The sequence below is a fragment of the Necator americanus genome, chromosome V (genome assembly GCF_031761385.1).
Source record: "Necator americanus strain Aroian chromosome V, whole genome shotgun sequence".
Lineage (NCBI taxonomy): Eukaryota > Metazoa > Nematoda > Chromadorea > Rhabditida > Ancylostomatidae > Necator > Necator americanus.
In genome coordinates this window covers 34,831,368-34,850,143 of record NC_087375.1, presented here as the reverse complement: position 1 = coordinate 34,850,143, position 18,776 = coordinate 34,831,368, and the positions used below count along the sequence as shown (strand labels likewise).

General features: G+C 39.0%; 2 protein-coding genes across 3 annotated transcripts; one reads left to right on the top strand and one right to left on the bottom strand.

Moving 5' to 3' along the window:
- Positions 1 to 531: 531 nt before the first annotated feature.
- Positions 532 to 1,712, bottom strand: RB195_016129 (uncharacterized protein; the record flags this gene model as incomplete). Its single annotated transcript, XM_013452590.1, has 6 exons — positions 532 to 588; positions 647 to 781; positions 929 to 1,018; positions 1,187 to 1,258; positions 1,333 to 1,441; positions 1,516 to 1,712. 6 exons carry the CDS (start codon positions 1,710 to 1,712, stop codon positions 532 to 534), a joined length of 660 nt encoding a protein of 219 aa, XP_013308044.1.
- A 3,647-nt stretch (positions 1,713 to 5,359) lies between these two features.
- RB195_016128 (uncharacterized protein) lies at positions 5,360 to 18,199 on the top strand (the record flags this gene model as incomplete). 2 transcript variants are annotated; one of them, XM_064207150.1, is made up of 21 exons in its annotated part: positions 5,360 to 5,431; positions 6,332 to 6,448; positions 6,700 to 6,847; positions 6,902 to 6,957; positions 12,688 to 12,813; positions 12,981 to 13,180; positions 13,257 to 13,380; positions 13,828 to 13,973; positions 14,057 to 14,198; positions 14,268 to 14,426; positions 14,490 to 14,651; positions 14,748 to 14,831; positions 14,911 to 15,058; positions 15,306 to 15,464; positions 15,540 to 15,709; positions 15,788 to 15,976; positions 16,039 to 16,275; positions 16,354 to 16,497; positions 16,971 to 17,274; positions 17,918 to 18,082; positions 18,144 to 18,199. In XM_064207150.1, 21 exons carry the CDS (start codon positions 5,360 to 5,362, stop codon positions 18,197 to 18,199), a joined length of 3,108 nt encoding a protein of 1,035 aa, XP_064063030.1. The 2 variants fall into 2 exon arrangements, with proteins under 2 accessions (XP_064063030.1, XP_064063031.1); XM_064207149.1 differs by lacking the exons at positions 17,918 to 18,082; positions 18,144 to 18,199 and having other exon boundaries at positions 16,971 to 17,297.
- Positions 18,200 to 18,776: the final 577 nt, after the last annotated feature.

Below are 18,776 nucleotides of genomic sequence, written 5' to 3'. Positions count from 1 at the left end.
TACAGGCTTAATTACTGAAGTTTAAGGAGCTAAATATCTGACGTAACTGTGTGCAGTAGTGTACGGAAAGAACTCACTCAGAAGACTCACGTGAGAAAACGTATCGGGGAACTCATCCTGAATCTCGCTCACGTTGGCAAAATAAGAAAACATAAATTAAAAAATATATATGTGTCGACTGTGTCCAATTCATCGTACCTACACGAGACCGCGACGCGCTCACCGCAACTTTGACTGCGTTCTCACTCATACGAATGGTACAGTTGAGGATAATACAGCATCATCAGATTTCAACTAAGTAAAACTCGAAGTATTTAAATTAAATGGCAGGCGTTCAAATAACTAATTGAAAGCAAGATTTTTATTGCAGATTCATTGTTGTCATGAGATTGATAACCCATTGGAATAAAACTGTTCGTAGCATGAAGAACTGAACTGGTACGAGATGCATTTATAAAACACAAAATTAAAGTAGAATCTGAAAAAAAAGAAACCGGATCAATACAAATCAGTATACACAATTGGCACAATTTATGACGCTGGGATCTTCGGAAGTCCAAACTCGTCGACTTCCAAACCATCTGCGACCTAATAATAATGCGTTTTGATCTGGTACGGAGACAATATCTAGGAGTTCGGAAACTACCTTGGAACTAGTTGGCTTCGTTGACGGTACACCAGGTGCGCTCAGTGCCTCATCCAAATAATTGGTATCTGTTTCACCCAAGTCGAGCTCATCACCAAGCATTGCCAGCTCAGCTTCGAGATCAGCTTCATCGATCTGGCAAAGTACTGTTTCAGAAAAAATTGGGCATAAAATCAATCAATCAATAATAAAAGAAAAAACTAGCAAATATGAGAACCAAATCTTAAACTAAAATGAAAACATGGAACCATTTAAAACTAGGGTATAACAACGGGAACTCACGTCAGGAGTGTCGTACTGTCGGCTCATAGCTTCCTGGATCTCATTGTTCATATCGAGCATATCCTCCATCTGATCTTGCAAGTCTTCGATCTCAAAAAAAAAATCTGATTATGGATGCAATACCGAGTTGGGACTTAAAGTGTTGGAAAAACCAAAAAGACAAATTTAAAAAAGCAAATTACAGTTCTATGAGCTGAACTCTATGAATTTATAGCTTTGAACAGTGAAACAAGTGTTCCCCATATTTATTTGACTCACCTTATCGATATTCAATTTCTTGTACTCCTTCTGCATAGTCTTTAATCCAGCTTGCATCGCAGCAACGGTGACCTAAAAATCCGAAGTTTTTGGTGGCAGAAACCGGCTTTTTGGTTCAAGGGCGTAGCAAGCTCTTCAACCCTCACCTGATTGTCCTTCATTCCTTGAATAGCGAAGTTACTTTGATCCATATTGAAAGCCTGCTGATCCAGTTGCCCCTTCTGGTTCTCGTACATCCGCTTCTGTTTGAGAATTCTGAACAAAATAATAAAAAAAAAAGAAACTAAAAACTAAAAAGTTAGAACAAACTGAAGCATGTTCAGGCTCACCTCAACGCTTTTTGCTTGATCATATTCTTACTGGGTCCTTCTCGCATTTTTGCCATTTGATCACGAAGTTTAACTAGTTCTGCATCCAGTTTTGCTATCTTTTTCTCAACACTTTCACCACGAGATTCAATATTAGCAATGGCATTATTTAGATCTGGAGGTGGTTCCTTCTTGCCAGTTCCGAAAATTCTCTTCATCTGCAAAACAACAAATGATTCTTATCACTTCCTTCACCAACGCACGATAATTCTCGAAATTCGCTGTTATAGACATAGAGAACAAATTTAATAGTTAGGCTATCACGGTGCCACAACGCTAGAAATCACGGTTTTCCACAACATACACATGTATGTCGTACTACATATAATTCTGGAAATCTGCTACTCAGTAACGTCCGTCTACATCTAGCGAAAGACTCAGAACATGGAAGAGAGCAGAAGCGACGGCAGAAAAGTGAAACAGTGTGAGCAGACGAAATAGAATTATCCTCACTAGGAAGAACAATACGAAAAAGTGAGAACTAGTCAGAAAGAGAAGAAAAGCGGGAAAACTTCTCCATACTTCTGAAAATTCGAATTGTGGGAGAAAATACATTCGTTCACGAGGAAATCGTGATCGCTCACGAAAATACACGGGTCAGAAACCATGGATGCGATAGTCCGAGCCGGCACTCCGACCCCCTTCACTTTTTGACGATTGGCGAAGGGACTCCCTGACTTTTGGAAGGTCGGCTAAAGGAATCCTCATCACTTGAGTTGCACACCATGAGCTAGACCCCCTTCATCTGAGTTCGGTTCCTCCCTATCGCAACCTTGTTAGAAACTGTAAGGTTTCGTAGTTAAACGCTCACGTTATTCCGCGCATAGGTGCGATAGGGAGAAGCCGGACCCTCCTCAGGTGAAGGGGGTTTAGCTCATGTGGTGCAGCTCAAGTGAAGGGATTCTTTCGCCAGCCGTCCGAAAGTGAAGGGGGTAATTTCGCCAACCGTTCAAAAGTGAAGAAGGTCCCTTTTCAAAAACGAAGGGGGTCAGAGCACCGGCTCCGACTATAGCATCTATGATTCCGCACCATGAATTGAAATATTTTGCAGGGACTGTTCAGCGAAAAACAAGAACAGAATTTGTTCCACGCAAATCTAATGTGCCTTCAAATGCGCAATCAAATTATTTTTGAGATGTTTATAATAAAGGAAGACAAACATACAATATATTCAAACGAATATCTTGATAACGCAGCTGAAACATTTAGAAATTTAAATCGAATATTGCTTTCTAAATTTGGTTTCTTCCTATGCTGACATTTAATAATGGTGAGTAATATTATCCTGGCACTCCAAGTGGAAAGAAAGTTGATGGTTAATGAAAAAATTCTAAAACTCCAAATAATCACAATTATTTCGCAGCCACAAATATCGCGCTGGAATATAATGGCTCTAGCAAATCGCTTCATTACTGACTACTTTAGAAGCACAGCTGCGATAGGGAGGAGCCGGACCCTCGTCACCTGAAGGGGGTCTACCCCAAAGGGGTGCAGCGCAAGTGATGAGGATCCCTTCGCCAACCGTCCAAAAGTGAAGGGGATCCTTACGCCAACGGGCCAAAAGTGAAGAGGTTCCCTTCAAAAACTGCCCAAAAATGAAGAGAGTTCGAGCACCAGTACTATCGCATGCATGTTTAGGAGCCGCTGTCAGTACAGGGACGTTACGGTCGTTTCCAGTCACGGAAAGTCCCACCTTTTTCGTAAACGTTGTTTCGCTTTGCATCTGAATCCTGCGACGAGGGACAAATAAGCATGAGAGAAAAAATTAGGAAACTCTATAAGAAAACGTTATTCTGTTCCAAATTATTAATGGGACAAAAAATATTAGGTACTGCGAAAATTAAAAACGTGTATAAGGAATTCTGACAATCTGAAGAATTCTATTATTTCACACCAAAGAGCGCAAAAAACAGCGTACTCTGATATTCCCTTGAGATCTTTAAATCTTCCTAAAAGTCCAAAACTTAGAAAACAAAAGCCAGTGAGACCCACCTGTAAAGAATTGTACGGCACAAAGTCGCGACAGGACCAATGAAAACTGGCGAGTGAAGATAGTAGTGATCTATTGTGATACTTAGAATGCTTGATTTGTTAACGATTACTATTACTAAGCTATTGTTAGAATTAAAGTGTCCTACTAAGGTTGTTCCTCAAATCAAAATCAATAGCGATGTGGATCTACATATAAATCTTCATCTCGCCGAAGATTCGGTAAAGAATCTTTCTCAGTTCTCCGATGGTCATCCATAGCTGGGAAAGTCAAAAAATGGAGAACGCGCTGTGACCCGCTTCAGAACTCATCGTACTAATAACTCAAACCAGAAACATTCTGATTCTACAGGATGTGTAGCCTATAGGAAGTAATTGAGATAATGATATAATATTAAAATAATAAACGCAGCGTCTTACCTGGTTTAAACTTTCGCAATGCATCTTGCTACGAAGATGAGGTAAAAGAAGGGTTTCTGTTTGAAAAAGTTGTTCTTTTAAAAATCGTCAGAAAAAGAAACGGAAGAATCTAATGATTTGAGAGTGTACTGAAAAATTCGTGAAAAAAAATCGAAACCAACTGAAACGAAAATTTCTTAGAAGCACACAGAAATCTCTGCAACTTTCTTGTGACTCATTTCGGGAAAAAGGAAGACCTGTTTTTCTCATCCAACCTTCTCTGTTTCACTTCAAAAATGGTTAAAGGATAAAATTAGGGGGAAATGTATTTGGAGGGACTCAGTCGCTCAGTCACGCTCTTATTTCTGTTTCTGTACTTCTTTCTGGAGACTCTAACTTCCTTTTTTCTCTTAGCAACTTTAGCTTACATGTCAGAGACGCCTCTAAGACTAATGCTTAGGTCTTAGGGCCCCGATCGATTTAGTTATTTACTTCCAGAAACAGGAGGGGGACTGAGTGCCCCCTTCCCCTTTCCAAATACATTTTTTATGCAAAATTAGATTAGTGGTGGGAAGAGAGCGAATTAATTTCCCTGTAATTTATGAAATAGAAGTTTTCCTGTTAAATTCAAAATATAATTTAAATAAAATGATGTGATACGACTTGGTTTGAGAAACATAACGAAAGGTCATGACTTACCGAGCCTGTGTTTTAATGGAATGGAATTCTCGAGGAAATGATAAGAATAAGAAAATAAATGAAAAAAAATATGAAGAACATAGAAATGACAATATCCGCAGCAAGATAACGATAATTTTCCTACTAGGAATGTGACAAAAACATGGTAGACGGCAAAATGCAGGATTTAAGCTTAGAAAAAAGAATTTACAAAACCATTTCAACAGAAAATAAGGTCCTTACAATCAGCTGAGTCACTAGAAAGTGACCATGTTGAAAGGATTGGCCCGTCGCCAAGATGTTCCCAACGGGAACCTCTTCGGGAATGGATGGAGCCGCGCGCGTGTTGCGATGCCCTTGCGTCGCAGTCAGCGTTTCCATTCGAACCCGTATCGGCAATATCGATGACGTAGGCAGTTGGTAGGTTGCCAAGACGGGGAGAAATGTTTCGGACCGTTTGGAGGACCTAATTTGGATGTGGGATTTTTGCGTATAATCACGGAAAAGAATGCTATGGGCCTAGTGGAAGCTGATTTTCACGGGGTTTTCACCGCTTCGACACGATTTCATCCGATTCTTCGTTATCTCCCGTCAACACCCATATTTTGTATTCTCCTTCGATTCTCTTATTTAGGCGATCTCTTTCTTGTCGTCGAGCTTATTGCTATAAGATATTCCTAAATGAGATCTTAGAGTTTATTCGATCTGCTGAACTCAACACTACTACTACTCAAACAATATGCCAGATACGGAAATTTCAACTGCTGCCACTACTGCTTGTACGGAATCAAAGGAATCAGACACTTCCAAGGTAACGACAGCTTATTTCTTCCAGAATAATTATGCTACGTATTTGGGCATCGATTTCATCCGATAGTTGTTCATATATTTCGAAATACACACACACACGCTGTCGTGTTCGGTTTCGAATCGAATCGGGGAAGTTCGTTGATTCTTTTGATTTCTCTATTCTCTCTCTCTACTATTCCTAACTATTGTTCTTTTTTTTTGTTCCAAATTTAAGCATTTCTGACATACTTTTGTTGATTTTACTCTTCTTCTACTTTTTTTTTGCTCTGATCCTTGACGTTTAAATTAGCAGTTGTTAACATTTTATTATGGTTGGATATTTAATAGCCAGTTAATCCTTGTTCTATTTTTGCAGAATTCCATAATGCCTTTCCTTAAATCGCTTCGTCCCTGGCACTGTTCGTTCCTTTTTGAGTCACTTTCTCGTTGTTTTAGTTCACTGGTTGATCGTTCGTTGTTTTCGGAGAGTTGCCTGCTCTTTCATGACGATTATGCTCAATCAGATTATACGAAAAGATTTCGGAGAAAATGTATCAAGGGGATGGGAGAGGAGGCACTCAATGGCGCCCCCATTTCGAGACGCTCTATCTTGCTGTTTTCTCTAAGCAAATTTAGCTTACATGTCATAGATCCTGTAAGAAAAATGCTTAGGTCTTAGGGCCCCGACTGATTTTTGGTTATTTACTTCCAGAAATAAGAGCAACATATAGTGCCACCCTAACTACATTTCACCCGAAGTTTCAACTTATTTTTAAGTAGCTCAAGTAGAATTATTGATTCATTAGTTTCATTGCACTGACTCGGTAAAGATACTTTTTTGTTCTCTTTTTTTTGTGGCTCATGCGTCACTTTCTCTTTATCTTTGGCTTCGGTAATTACCCTTACATTACTGTTTTTTTAGGACAACAAATCCATTAGTGCTGAATCCAAAGAGACCGAAACTTCCGATACAGATATGAAGGAGAAAAAAGAAGAGAAGAAAGGAAATGGCTTGATAGAGAACATAGACATTAGCAGAGTATGTTTTGAATTTTCCCCTACATTTTTGATCTGTTGGCAAAATTCCGATCTGTTGATTTGTTAAAACGGAAACATTTTGTTTCGGTGTTGATGTGAATTTTACTGCTCCATCATGAATAATTTCTTTTAATGGGATTTTTGGAATTCTGACAGGTGTTTCTTGTCTGATATGTCTTTATTTTTTTAAACACTACCAATATTTAACTCTACAACATTATTTCAAGTCATTCATGTCTGTCATTTTTCCAGGAAGCACGAAATCGTGTTAAATTATATGTGCTATGCGACCAACGGGTTTGGGATGATCGTGGTACAGGTCATGTGGCATGTGTTCAAATCCCTGATCAACAGGGTTTTGTCATAATCGTTAGGTTGGAGTCAGCCACAAGTGGCCAAGGTAAACTTTCGCCACTACTTTTGCTCTTCTATACGTAAATTACTATCTATTTAGATAAAAACGTCTTGGAATCAAAAATTCTAATGGATACTGTCTACCAAAAGCAACAGGTGAGCGGTTTCACTGGAAAATTTCTATATTTTTAAGTTGTAGTAAAGTTTTCCTCTTGAAGAGAGCTATAAGCGATCCCTTTGAGTGTTTTCGTAGTATTTCCAGGAGAAGTACAAGTGCATAAGTTCTTTGTCTTTTAACCTACTCAACTAGCATTGTTTTTTTTTTGTTAGAGTTAATGGGTTCAAATCTCGTCAAGCTCATGAATAGCTGTTGAAAGTCTCACTGAGGGGCATGAGTCATTTCTTGGGATCTATTATGTCAGGATCGCTGCATAATTGTGTTCACTGTATTTCTTATCTTAAAAAGAAACAGAATATTGGAAAATTAAAGGTCGAATGCAATGAACAGTAACGAAATTTATGAAAGACTCTTCATAAACAGCTTCCTGTAGGAAATATTTGAACTTTTTGCTTCTTCTGACCTTTTTTATTAGTATCTTCATAGGGAAGTATTTTTTCTTTGTTTATTCTCTCTACAACACTTCTCGCTCAGAACTCTTTATAAATCTCTTTTTATCCGTGTAGTGGCATTTCAATAAAAACAAACAACATCTCGAAGTTGCTTAGTCACTTCTTTTTATCTATCTTTTTTTTTCTCGATAATTTGACTGTTCCACCACTTATGCTTCCCTACGTATCTAAAAGTCTAATGCGTATTCGTGCTGTGTTAGCATCTCTCTTTATCTCACCGTTTAACGCTTCCTCTTCCTATCTCTCTGCTGGAAGCGCTTGCACGTCGTTTGCTGTTCATACGTCGTTTATTTGGATTGTTTTTTCTTTCGGCGTATCATCCGCGAAAGTCTTTGTCACGCACTTTATCAAGAGACTGCCATAGTGATGCCCTTAGAGTGCACGCACTGACACCGCTTTACAGTAGGATGAATAGCTGCTTAAACTTGCTGCTTCGCAATTATTGATCTTCTCGTGGCTGAGACATTATTCCCATTCTAATGTTCATATAGTAACGTAAGAAATTTTAAAGCTTTCAAGGAACTTGCAACTTTAAAAATAGCAGAATTGGTCATCACTTTCCTCGATTTCTGGCTTGCAGATTTCATTGTTTGTTCAGGTGTAAAGCATGGGTATGTAATGCTTGTGAGGTGAGATGTAAACAGACGGTGTGTCCGCGCCATTTGCGTTTGGTTGTGCATTAGATTGACATTTCTTAGTTTGAACGCCGCTTTTAAGCGGCATAAGCGCAAATGTGGAGGCTAATTATGTATATTCATGAAATTTTAATGTCGTTTAGATTCGTTATCGCATAATCTTAACCTAGGATTTTTCTATAAGCGACTGTTTTGGGATACAATGTGGATTTCTACGAATAGTTTAAAAGGAAAGTTTACCTCCTTATCTCTTATAGGTGACATTATTCCCTAACTTGTCTGTCATAACTTTGGCATTTTTTTGAATTGTTGATGAACTTCCATGATCAGCGTTCATAACCATGTTTTATTCATTATACATTCGTGGGCAACCACAGCAGTCATGATATTGTGTCGACAACATCAGAAGTGACCAAACATTGTTTTTTTTTTGCTGTAGAATTTTCTCGAGTGGCAATACTTCTTACGACAACGAATCCTTATGAAATTAATTGTTTCCGCAGTTGGTATCTGTTCTGAGAGAGAATTGGGAAACATTCTCACTTCACTGGTGATTATTCTTTCCTCATATCTGATTCCTTTACAAAATTTAGTTCTATAAGTCTCTGTTAGAGGTTACGCGATGTGCTCTGAGTTTCTGTTTGCTTAGGGTCCCTCATGTTTACATTATAATGCCAGGAAAAAAATTCGGAGGCGCTGCCTATTTTTCTCGATTTTGATGCCTGATACCGTACAAATGGGACATTTACACCAGCCATTCCTCTTTCCACATCTTGCAATCATTTCAATATGTAACTTTCTTCACATACACTCCTTCTATGAATCCTTCTCTCACAAATTCTGTCGAAGATGTTCGTCTTCATCCCCGGTCCAGGTCTTACTTCCGTTCGTCCACTCACTCATTCGTTCGTTCGCGTTTGCCTGCCCTGTTACCATTGGTTTTGAGTTGAAAGTGCGGACACTAGAGGGCGCGGTGTTTTTGTGTTGACGTCAGGTTTGGTCCGCAGACTGGTTCACGAATGACTTCAGTGCCAGAATGACGGCTGTTTCGTGCTGCTAGAGAAACTTTGTGTTCGGTGCATAGCCACAACTATACGCTGCTGAAAACTGTTCCATATTGTTGCGTTCAATGCACATGTTTGTGAGGAATCCATCTTTAAAATCTTTTAGTAGACTAGAATCAGGCCTTTCTTCAGATCATTTTGGATGTTTTTTTTTTTTTGGGGAGGGGGGGGTCGAGTCCGTGATTTTTCCTTTCTTCTCACCTTTAGTAGCTTGACTTCTTTAGTTCCTTCAGTAATATTGTTCCACTTTGTGCAGCTTTCAGTTTAATTTTGTGCACCACTTGATTTTTTCTACTTTCTGGATACGTCATGTTACGCATACTCGGTTTCGAGTATCCTTTTTTTCGTGCGTGAAGTGCGCTGCCTGTCTATTGATTATGTTCTCAGTGTTGTGTCGCTAACAGACATCAGACACACGTGATGAAGAGAATTCATAGTGATTACCGCCGACTCTTCCCACAACTTCTAATGTTTCCTTGAAAAGCAAATTTTATTTCACCGTAGGTCTTTCCGTTTTGTTCAAAATTCATTCTAACTCATTTTAAATGCGTAAATCTTCATAGGTTCAGAAGTCATTATTGAATTGCAGGCTTGTTCGATTAGTTGCAGAGAAACTACTTTTTATTTGAAGACTTTAGGTAAAAGTAGATTAGAACTCGGTTTTTGACGCTGTGTGGGCACTCAAAGGCAGTAATGGTCAACGCGCACTAGTTCTTTGTTGTTACTGTTTGGCGCACGAGTGAGTGTTATGTTCAGTCTGTGCATTGTATGCTTATATCATTTCAAGTGGAAGCACGCGCTTCGGAATGCTATGATATTGTTCTACACATGGCTTCTTTCTGCTAGCGAACGGCGAGACTGAATCAGTGCCAACGATAACCACCAGAAGTACTTCACCCCCATTTGTTCGCCATCTTCAAAGCATTAAAGTACCTTGAACACTAAAACCGGAACGAAACGAAAAGGCTGTTACGTCAGCGAAACTATGACGGAGCACCTGGACCTCTCATCGACGCGTATCATATGTTCAGCACTGGAAAAGATTCAGAACGAGTGTTCATGTATCATATTTTTGCCCTTTTTTAAAGCTCCTGATGTTGTTTTCGCTTTTTTTGTGACGAAACATATAATCTCCCACCTACTTCACCCTCTATTAGTGAAATATTCACGTCTTGGCGGAATGCCAAAATCTGTAGGCTGTGGTGTTTGCAGCAGGTGTGTGTGTGTGTGTGTGTGGGATGCACATCACTTTCTTAATGTGTCCAGCGAAGAGACGCTGACTTACATCTATTTTTCTTCTTTACTACTATAAATCAGGTCCATTCCATTTTCGCTGTAAAGACTGATGTACCGTATTGTTTTACCGGATACGATTACTCTTATTAATGTTCTCATTATTGCGCCAAGGCCAAGGATTTGAAAATAGCGGCAGGTAATCGTTGTGAAAATTCTTTGGTGGCTTTGAATAAGATAATGAAGTTACCTTTCTTCCACTATACTCTGTGAAATATATAATTCATGAGTTTCTTGCACATTAATCCGAGCAAGTGAGATGTACGGGCCGGTTGCCAGGCGACTCATGATCTCATCCTTTATTTCTTCTCTAGTTCTTACACTTGCCATGCATGCAGTTTTTTTTTCCGTCTCGCACTACAATGATGTGTTTGCGGGTCACTTCGTCATCAATGTGTTCAATAATACAGTGTCGTCATAATTGCATTTCGTTTTCACAGGTAAGTACAGACATAGAACTTGTTCTCTTTTCTGCCTTATTTCCTTCGATCCCTCGTAATGTGTGATTGGATGGAGGGTACGACGTAGAATTGTCTCACATAGGTGAAGTGTTCGTTGCTATGCTACTTTCACGGCTCCTGTGTAATTGTAGGTCACCGTGTTCTAAAAATAATATATCATCCTCAGACGTACGTTTTCGGTTTTATCATAATTCTTTCATGAGAATGGTTTATAATGTAACCTAGTTGGACATTTCTAAAAATACCGGCGTTGAAACGATGTTCTCACACATTCAAAAAATCCTTTTTCTGTTTCACTGATGTAGACCCAGATTCTTTGTGAATTCGAATAATCTGTTTCTTAAGCATAGTGCCGAGAGCGCTAAGCCTTGCGAAATGTTTACGAAAATATCTGCTTATTTAAAAATATCTAATCCACAAGTGATTATATGAAAAGGAACAATTGTCTATCACTGTTCAGTTCTACAGTTGCTTTCAAATCAGACCAGACTCTTTCGTTGCAGAAATCTTTTTTTTTTCTCGCGATTGATAGGTTAAAGTGGAACATTAGTGGTGATAATAGTTTTGGTTTTTAGTTTAATTGAAAGGAACACCCAGTTTCTCAGTATCTTTTGGTAATCGCACATCTTTACAGTTTTCATTTGCTATTCTTATATGCTATCTTTACTAGTAAGACACGGCGTCAAGTCAACATGCTGCCTCATTCGAAGATTCTGTTTCTGTACATCTGTCCTACGTTCTCCGTTGCTTCTTTGGTCGCTGGGACTTAATATATTCTTATTCTGAACAAACCCTTTCCTTTTGTTCTGCAAGTCGACAATGTTTCAGTCCTATATTTTTAAAAGATGCAGAAATAATTTCTATTTTTTGAGAGATATAGAAGTAATTTTTTTTTTGAAAGATGTAAAAATAATTTCAACTTTTTGAAACAAATATGAGTGATTTAACGGGGAAGATTTTCCTTTCTTATGACTCGTTTCTGGTACTTTGGATTTGTTGGACAGTCTAAGCTTTTTTTGTTGCTGTGAATAAGCATGTAACGCACATGCTACGATACCGTTTTATCGATTGAAGCGAGTTTGCCTTTTTCCTACATAGGAAGTTCGCTTTCAAGGGATATCGGCCTTTCCTTGGCGCGTAGTGCAAAAGACTGGCGGCGCGCCAGTTTTTGCAGTAGTGCGCCCAGTTCGTCTGGTTATTGTCGTGAGACGTACAGCGTGATATCGTCGAATTTTGCCACAAGAATGCGAACACATTTTGTATCAGATTACGCTGTTATTTGTACTTACTAACTCTGTGTTAAAACGTAGAAAGTTTTTTTTTAATGGAACTTGGTTCATTGAAGAAATTACGTGTTTCACGGCGCGACCACTTCCTGCTAACAAACTTCTGCTGATTCTGAGAAGGATTTTCAGTGGTAAAGCTCGTTGGATAATGTGATATCAAATCGGATTTGTTTTTCTCTTCTGAGCAAATAGTTTTAGCGGATGAGACCCTGTTGTTTATGATTATTTACTGCACTATAATAGCTTTTCTGTTTCGTGCAACGTCGCAAAACTAGTGTGACACAAGAATAAAATTCTCCTCGGGGTGCTGTAGGGAAGTTTCTATTCTAAGTGAATAAGCTGTACTGAGAAATGTTGATTACGTTTTCTTTTCGGACTATTCAAAATAACGTTGCTCCCGTCTTTGTTGCATTTATCCTTGTGTCTTTACTCTTGTCTTCTCCACATAACTCATGACACTCTTTATTTCTTTTTTACTATTATCTGGTTTTGTGATCTAATGCGACTGTTTTTAAAGGAAACACTGATTGTGTGGTCAGAGTCCGATACTTGCGACCTGGCGCTGAGTTTCCAGGAAAAGTCTGGTTGTGAGGAAATTTGGGCCAAGATCTGCGAGGTTCAAGGACGCGACCCCGGAGATGCGGTGAATGTTTCATCTTTTTTTTTCAAACTACTGAATTTTATTTTGATTTCTTTCGTACGAATTTGTCAAATATTTGTGCGTTTTCGTATAGTGCCCTCTTAGGGGTGTTAATTTAGCTTGTCTCTGGTATCTAATACTTTTTTATTTCGTAAAAGACTAAAGTTCAGGATGGCGGCTATGACGAGATGGATGACGGCGAGTTGAGCGAGGGCTCCTCGAATGCTTTGGCTGGAGGTGGAGCTGGTGGCCGCGTCATCATTCCGCCAATTGAAGTTGGACGTCTTGCCGAAGTGGATACTGTCATACAGAACCATCTAGCAACGCAGGCATTGCGGGAGAAAATGGCCAATGCAATTGAAACCGAGGGGTATGTCATGAATCACAGTAGTATTATACTAGAAGTTCTAGGTTTTATTTACTCAGAGTAGTAGTTTTTTTTTCAGGATTCTACCGAAGTTGGTTGACGTGTTTCGTATGTGTGAAGATATTGAACACAAGGATGGACTTCGTACGCTGTATTCAATAGCGAAGAACCTGTTTATGCTGAATCGGAACAGTCTTAACGAGGTACGTAAAGATGCTTTGCAGAATTCTTTCTGGGAAACTTTGTTCTTCTTCTGATATTGGTTATGAATGAGCAGTGATAATTTTCTGGATTTTGGTTTCTGATTTTGTGGAATTTGACATCCATATCTCAAGCTTGTGGATATAACTCTTGGTTGTAGGTGATGTAGACGATCATAGATTTGTTAGTATTGGAATTAGTGCGTTTGTAGATAGGGAAATGGTTTTGGACGTTTTGTTTGGAATCTATAGAAAGTACGTGAGGTCAATCCAAGGGGTCTTGCTGGAGTTTGTTTATTTCTAAACAAAGTTTTGATATTAATAAAATGAGGGGATGCCACTAGAATTATGTTCGATTAGGTAATCTTTGGGTTCATGTTTGCTGTGATTTGATCTCCTGCTCTTTTAATTCTTTTAATGATCTTTTAATTCGAAAATGGCGCATTTCAGACGTTGCTGAGTGACAAATATCTAAAAGATCTCATCGGAATGCTTGAGTATGACCCAGCGCACGAATCACCGCGTAAGCATCGTGAATTCCTGTACGAAAAGGCGAAGTTTCGTGAAGTACTGCCGATTGCCAATGATGAGCTGAAGTAAGTTTTATGTCCGGCTGCTGTTTTTCGATTTGTAGCATTGTATTGAATGTATTCTATTTATCTAATTACTATTGTTTTAGAGAGAAAATTCATCAAACCTACCGAGTCCAATACTTACAAGACGTTTGCTTACCCGCTCCCTCGCTTTTCGAGGAAAATCTCTTGTCCGTATTGAATAGCTATTTGTTCTTTAACAGAATCGATATCGTTAACATGTTGCAGGTATTTTAGTTTTTATTTGCTTTACTTACCATATTTTGTAATTGCATGTCTAACAACTATTTTTTTTAGAAAGATAAGCGGTTAATGAAAGAGCTTTTTGATCAACTTCGAGATCCAGAGACCACTGTTGCTCGAAGACGAGATTTAGCGTTTTTCCTCAAGGAATTCATTACTCTCAGCCAAGGTTTACCTCCGAATGGAGCGCAGAGCAAGGACAACTTTTTTAAGGTGGGCCCTAGCTCTACTTTTGCTAACGTTAGTGCTTATTAGGTGTTAATTCTACTATTCTAGAGCCTGCAAGCGAACGATGTTCTCGGGACAATTGAACCGTGTATCAAATCCCCTGATCCTGACACTCGAACAACTATTGTTGATATGCTTGCCCTACTCGTGGATCACAGCCCCCAACTTGTCCGCGATTACTTGCTGAGACAAGCAAAGGATAAGAGTGATGTAGGTTTTCACTTTGATTTTCACTTTCTTTTGTAGCCGGAAGGTACAAGAGGATTTACTAAAGATACGTGTTCACTCCATTTTCTATTTGTTCAGGATGAAGTTCTTTTGAATCGTCTTCTGGTCCATATGCAAACTGATCGAGATGCCGAATTGACATCCGGTAGTCAAGTATCGCAGGTAATGCTGCATGCAGCTCTCGTTTGCCTTTCTAGGTGTCGCTACTTGTTGTTGTTTTTAGATTTTGGGATTAATTTAGGTTCTTCGTACTTTGCTTGATCCCGATAATATGGTATCAATGCAGAAATCTGACAGATCGGAGTTCCTCAGCCTTTTCTATCAAAGATCTATATACACTCTTGTGAGACCAATGATGGAAAATGTGAAAGGAGGAACCATTAAACGAGGTAAATAGTTCGGTTTTTACAACAAACATTTTTTTTGGAAACGTCGAATTGAACGATGCTGTAGTGCGACTATAGTGACTGGTTTTTTTTATCCACGAAGATGTTTTTCTCAAAATATTAAAATATTAACACACTATTGTGTCATATTCGCTTTACTTTTTCATATTTTTTTGAAGTTATTTGTGCAATGTTATTTCTGTTTTCGGCTTGAGCCGTTTTTCTTTTTTTTACCTTGGAACATTTCCAGATGATTACTGCATGGCCAATCGTCAGTCGTTAGTAGTTCGCCTGCTTTGCTTTTGCATAGAGCATCATTCGTTTTCAATGAGACAACATTGTATTTCGAATGATTTGCTCAACAAGGTGCTAGTTTTGTTGCAAAGCAAACATCACTTCTTGGCTTTAGGTAAGTTCTAAAGCGCTTGGATGAAACTTGTCGTAATAGTCACTATCCGTGAAATCTTAACATGCTAATATTTAGGAGCTCTAAAGATGCTACGAACTGTCTTAGCCGTAAAGGATGACTTCTACAACCGCTACATAGTCAGAGAAAAAGTTTTGGATCGTGTAGTCGAATGTTTTGTGCGGAACGGAGCTAAATATAACCTGTTGAACTCGGCAATGCTGGAACTGTTCGACTATATCCGATCGGTACGATGAATTAAGGATTTTTTGTTTCCATAGTCAAGTGTACAGTGTTAAGTGAGTAACTGATAATTCATATTTCAGGAAGACATTAAACCGCTCGTGAAGTACACTGTAGAGAATCATATGGCTGCGTTTGAAGATGTCACCTACGTGAAGTTGTTTTCCGACTTAAAAATACGATATGAACAACAACGTGATCGTGAAAATGCTTCTAAGCCAATGAACGACGAAAGAGTGCCGAGTCCAGCAGCGTTTGCGAAAGAGAGACAGGTATAAATGAAGGATTTTTTCTCCTCTTTTGTTCTGTTTTATTCCTATTTCTATATGTGAAGGAAGAACAATGGTTCGATGGTGATGAAGATGAGACTGAATGCAAAAAAGAGCCGGTAGAGAAGAAAGAAGTCAAGAAGGAGCAAGAATCCCCTAGGAAAGCTGGCATTGAACCAATGTTTCCATCGGTTCTTAAACGAAAGAATGCGTTTGATGAAGACGATGGAGCGGTGTTCAGTGGACAAGCAACGCCTCTGATGCCAGTTAACGCCATATCTGAAAAGAAAATCGTAATAAAGGTAAGCGTTCCTATCTATGCTTATTTTAGCTTCGGTTATTTCAAATTTCACACTTTGAAGTGAAATTCTTTCCTTTAGGTGAATGATAGATCACGAACTCCATCTCCATTGGGATCTCCTTCTTCATCCACTTCAGTTTCGCCAACTCCTCAAGTTCGTGAAGATGAGGTTACATCTTCGCAAAACAACAGCAAGGAGAACAGTCCCACCATCAGCATTAAGGTTAGCAAATTTCTGATTTTATTTCTGCATTCTAGCGATGGTCCCTGTAAGTGCTAACACTTCTTCACTTTATTCGTTTTGGATGTTTGCTGTTCTTTGGAATTTTCGAGGAAGTCATTTGGTGACAAATTTTTAGTAATTTACTAATATGTGGTACTCTGTTTTTGTGCCTGTATAGTCTTATTTATTTCCATACATTATGCTCGTAAGAACCATTCATAAAAGAATATTCGGAAAAAAAGTGATGAAATTTTACATGCACTACGGTACAGCTCATTTACAACTACAAAAGTGGTTGGAACTAGATTTGTTCCATCTTTTTTTCCTTTTTTTTCTCTCCATCTCTTCCTTTCTTTCCTGACCTTTGCTGTCTTATTCTCTCTCTGTTTATATTTCGACGAGTGAATATTTTCAGCATTTGTTTCCTTGTTTTTATGTTTTAGTGGAACTTTATTTTATTTCTATATTTTCAGTCGTTGGTTGATTACGACGAATCGGACTCCGATGAAGATGAGAACAGTGCACCGAATGACTTGATGCCATCATCATCCACCAGCAGGCCAGCACAGCATGATTCCAGTGGTGAAACCGACGGGACCACAAGGGCAGAATCAACCAACTGTGTCCCGTTGTCACCGTCCGGCGATCTCTCACCTTGTGACGATGACGTATCATCGACAAGCGGAGAAGAGGAATCGAACGCTAGTGGAGAGTTGTTCGGACGACGAAAGCGACCGTCTTCCAGCGATGTTGATGAGGACGCAGTGAAGAGGAGTCGTACGTCATCTTCGGAGACGTAAGACCCCGGAATCTGCTGTTTGATCGTGAAAATTAGCGGTGGAGGCGGGATCCCTCCGCACTTGTTGTTACTACTCGTTAACATGTATGTGATATGTGGATCTGATTTCTTCTTCCCTTGTCTAGGATGCACTTTTGTAAATAGATCTGCTGTCCGGCTCAAGTTGATGTTGTTTCGAGCATGTTTCTCCCGAGACGTCCCGGTTAGCTATAGCTGCACATGACGTGATTGTTTCAACAAAAAGTAGAATCCACACTGAGAACGAGATATGTGTTGTCTGAACGGGATTTGCTTGGATTTGTTGGTATTATGATTGTTATACGTCGATCGTCAGTTCTCCATCCAACTGCCAAACATAATTTTCTATCTGGGAATGTAGGGTTATCTGATGGTAGCATCCGGTACGTATTCCTCAGTTAAGTAGGTTTGGTTGAGGATTAGCAGTTGACTTACTGATAATCTCGGAAATTTTGTACAGAATTATATCATATAAATCTCTGCGACAGAACTCATAATCGTTCTCAGTGGATTGTAGGTTATAACTGCGAATACTGACTTGTTTGAAGAAAGGAAAAGAAAAATTGTGTACTGTGATCTGTTGTCATACTGGGTATATTTTAGCAGCTGATATACTCTTGAATAACTTGGGCAAACAGAACTCGATAACTCGACTCATATATTATATTTTCTTTCGTACCTGCCCATTGTCGACTCTCTCTCTGTCTCTCTCTGTGTGTCGGGGAGGAAGTCGTCTTAAATGTTCTCAGCTCGGTTCTCAATTACATGGTAAATAGCCGTTTGAGGCTGGGAGACCTCAGTACTTCTCCATTTGAATGTTTCTTTTTAGATGTAGAACACACATTCTTCTTCCTAGTTATCCTTCCGCCTTCTATTTTCGGCTAATCAGTACGCGTGGCATCAGTATGGATGGATATGTGATTGAAATGACAACGTATATTTTTGTACTTCACCCCTCGCTCATAGATATTCGCGTTTTTTTTTCTTCTTCTAAAAATCGACATTGTACCGCTGCGCGCTGTTTCTGATTAGTGATGTTGTTTATAATAAGCATTTATTTATTATTTCTAATTGTTTCTTTTCTTTTCTCTGTCGTGGTACAGACTTAGTGTAACCACGTTTCGTTGGGAACAACAATAAAACATATGTATTGAGATTAATGTTCGATTTTTTTTCCTTGAAAAAATGCAACTCAGGAATTGTACATAAAGGTGAAAAATGTTCAAAATCTGCGTGGGCGAGATGTTCGTCGAAATTCAAGTGAAACATCATCAAAACGAATGTTGAACCTATGCAAGCGACAAGATTTGTGCTAATGCAGAAGCTACGCAGGGCGCTTCGGAATTCATTACCGTACCGCCATTTTCAGGCTACGGGATGTGTTTGAAAAAAGACCCGGATGAAGTAATTAATCACCTGATAACGCGGAGAATTACATTCAAATTATGCTAACTTTATTGAG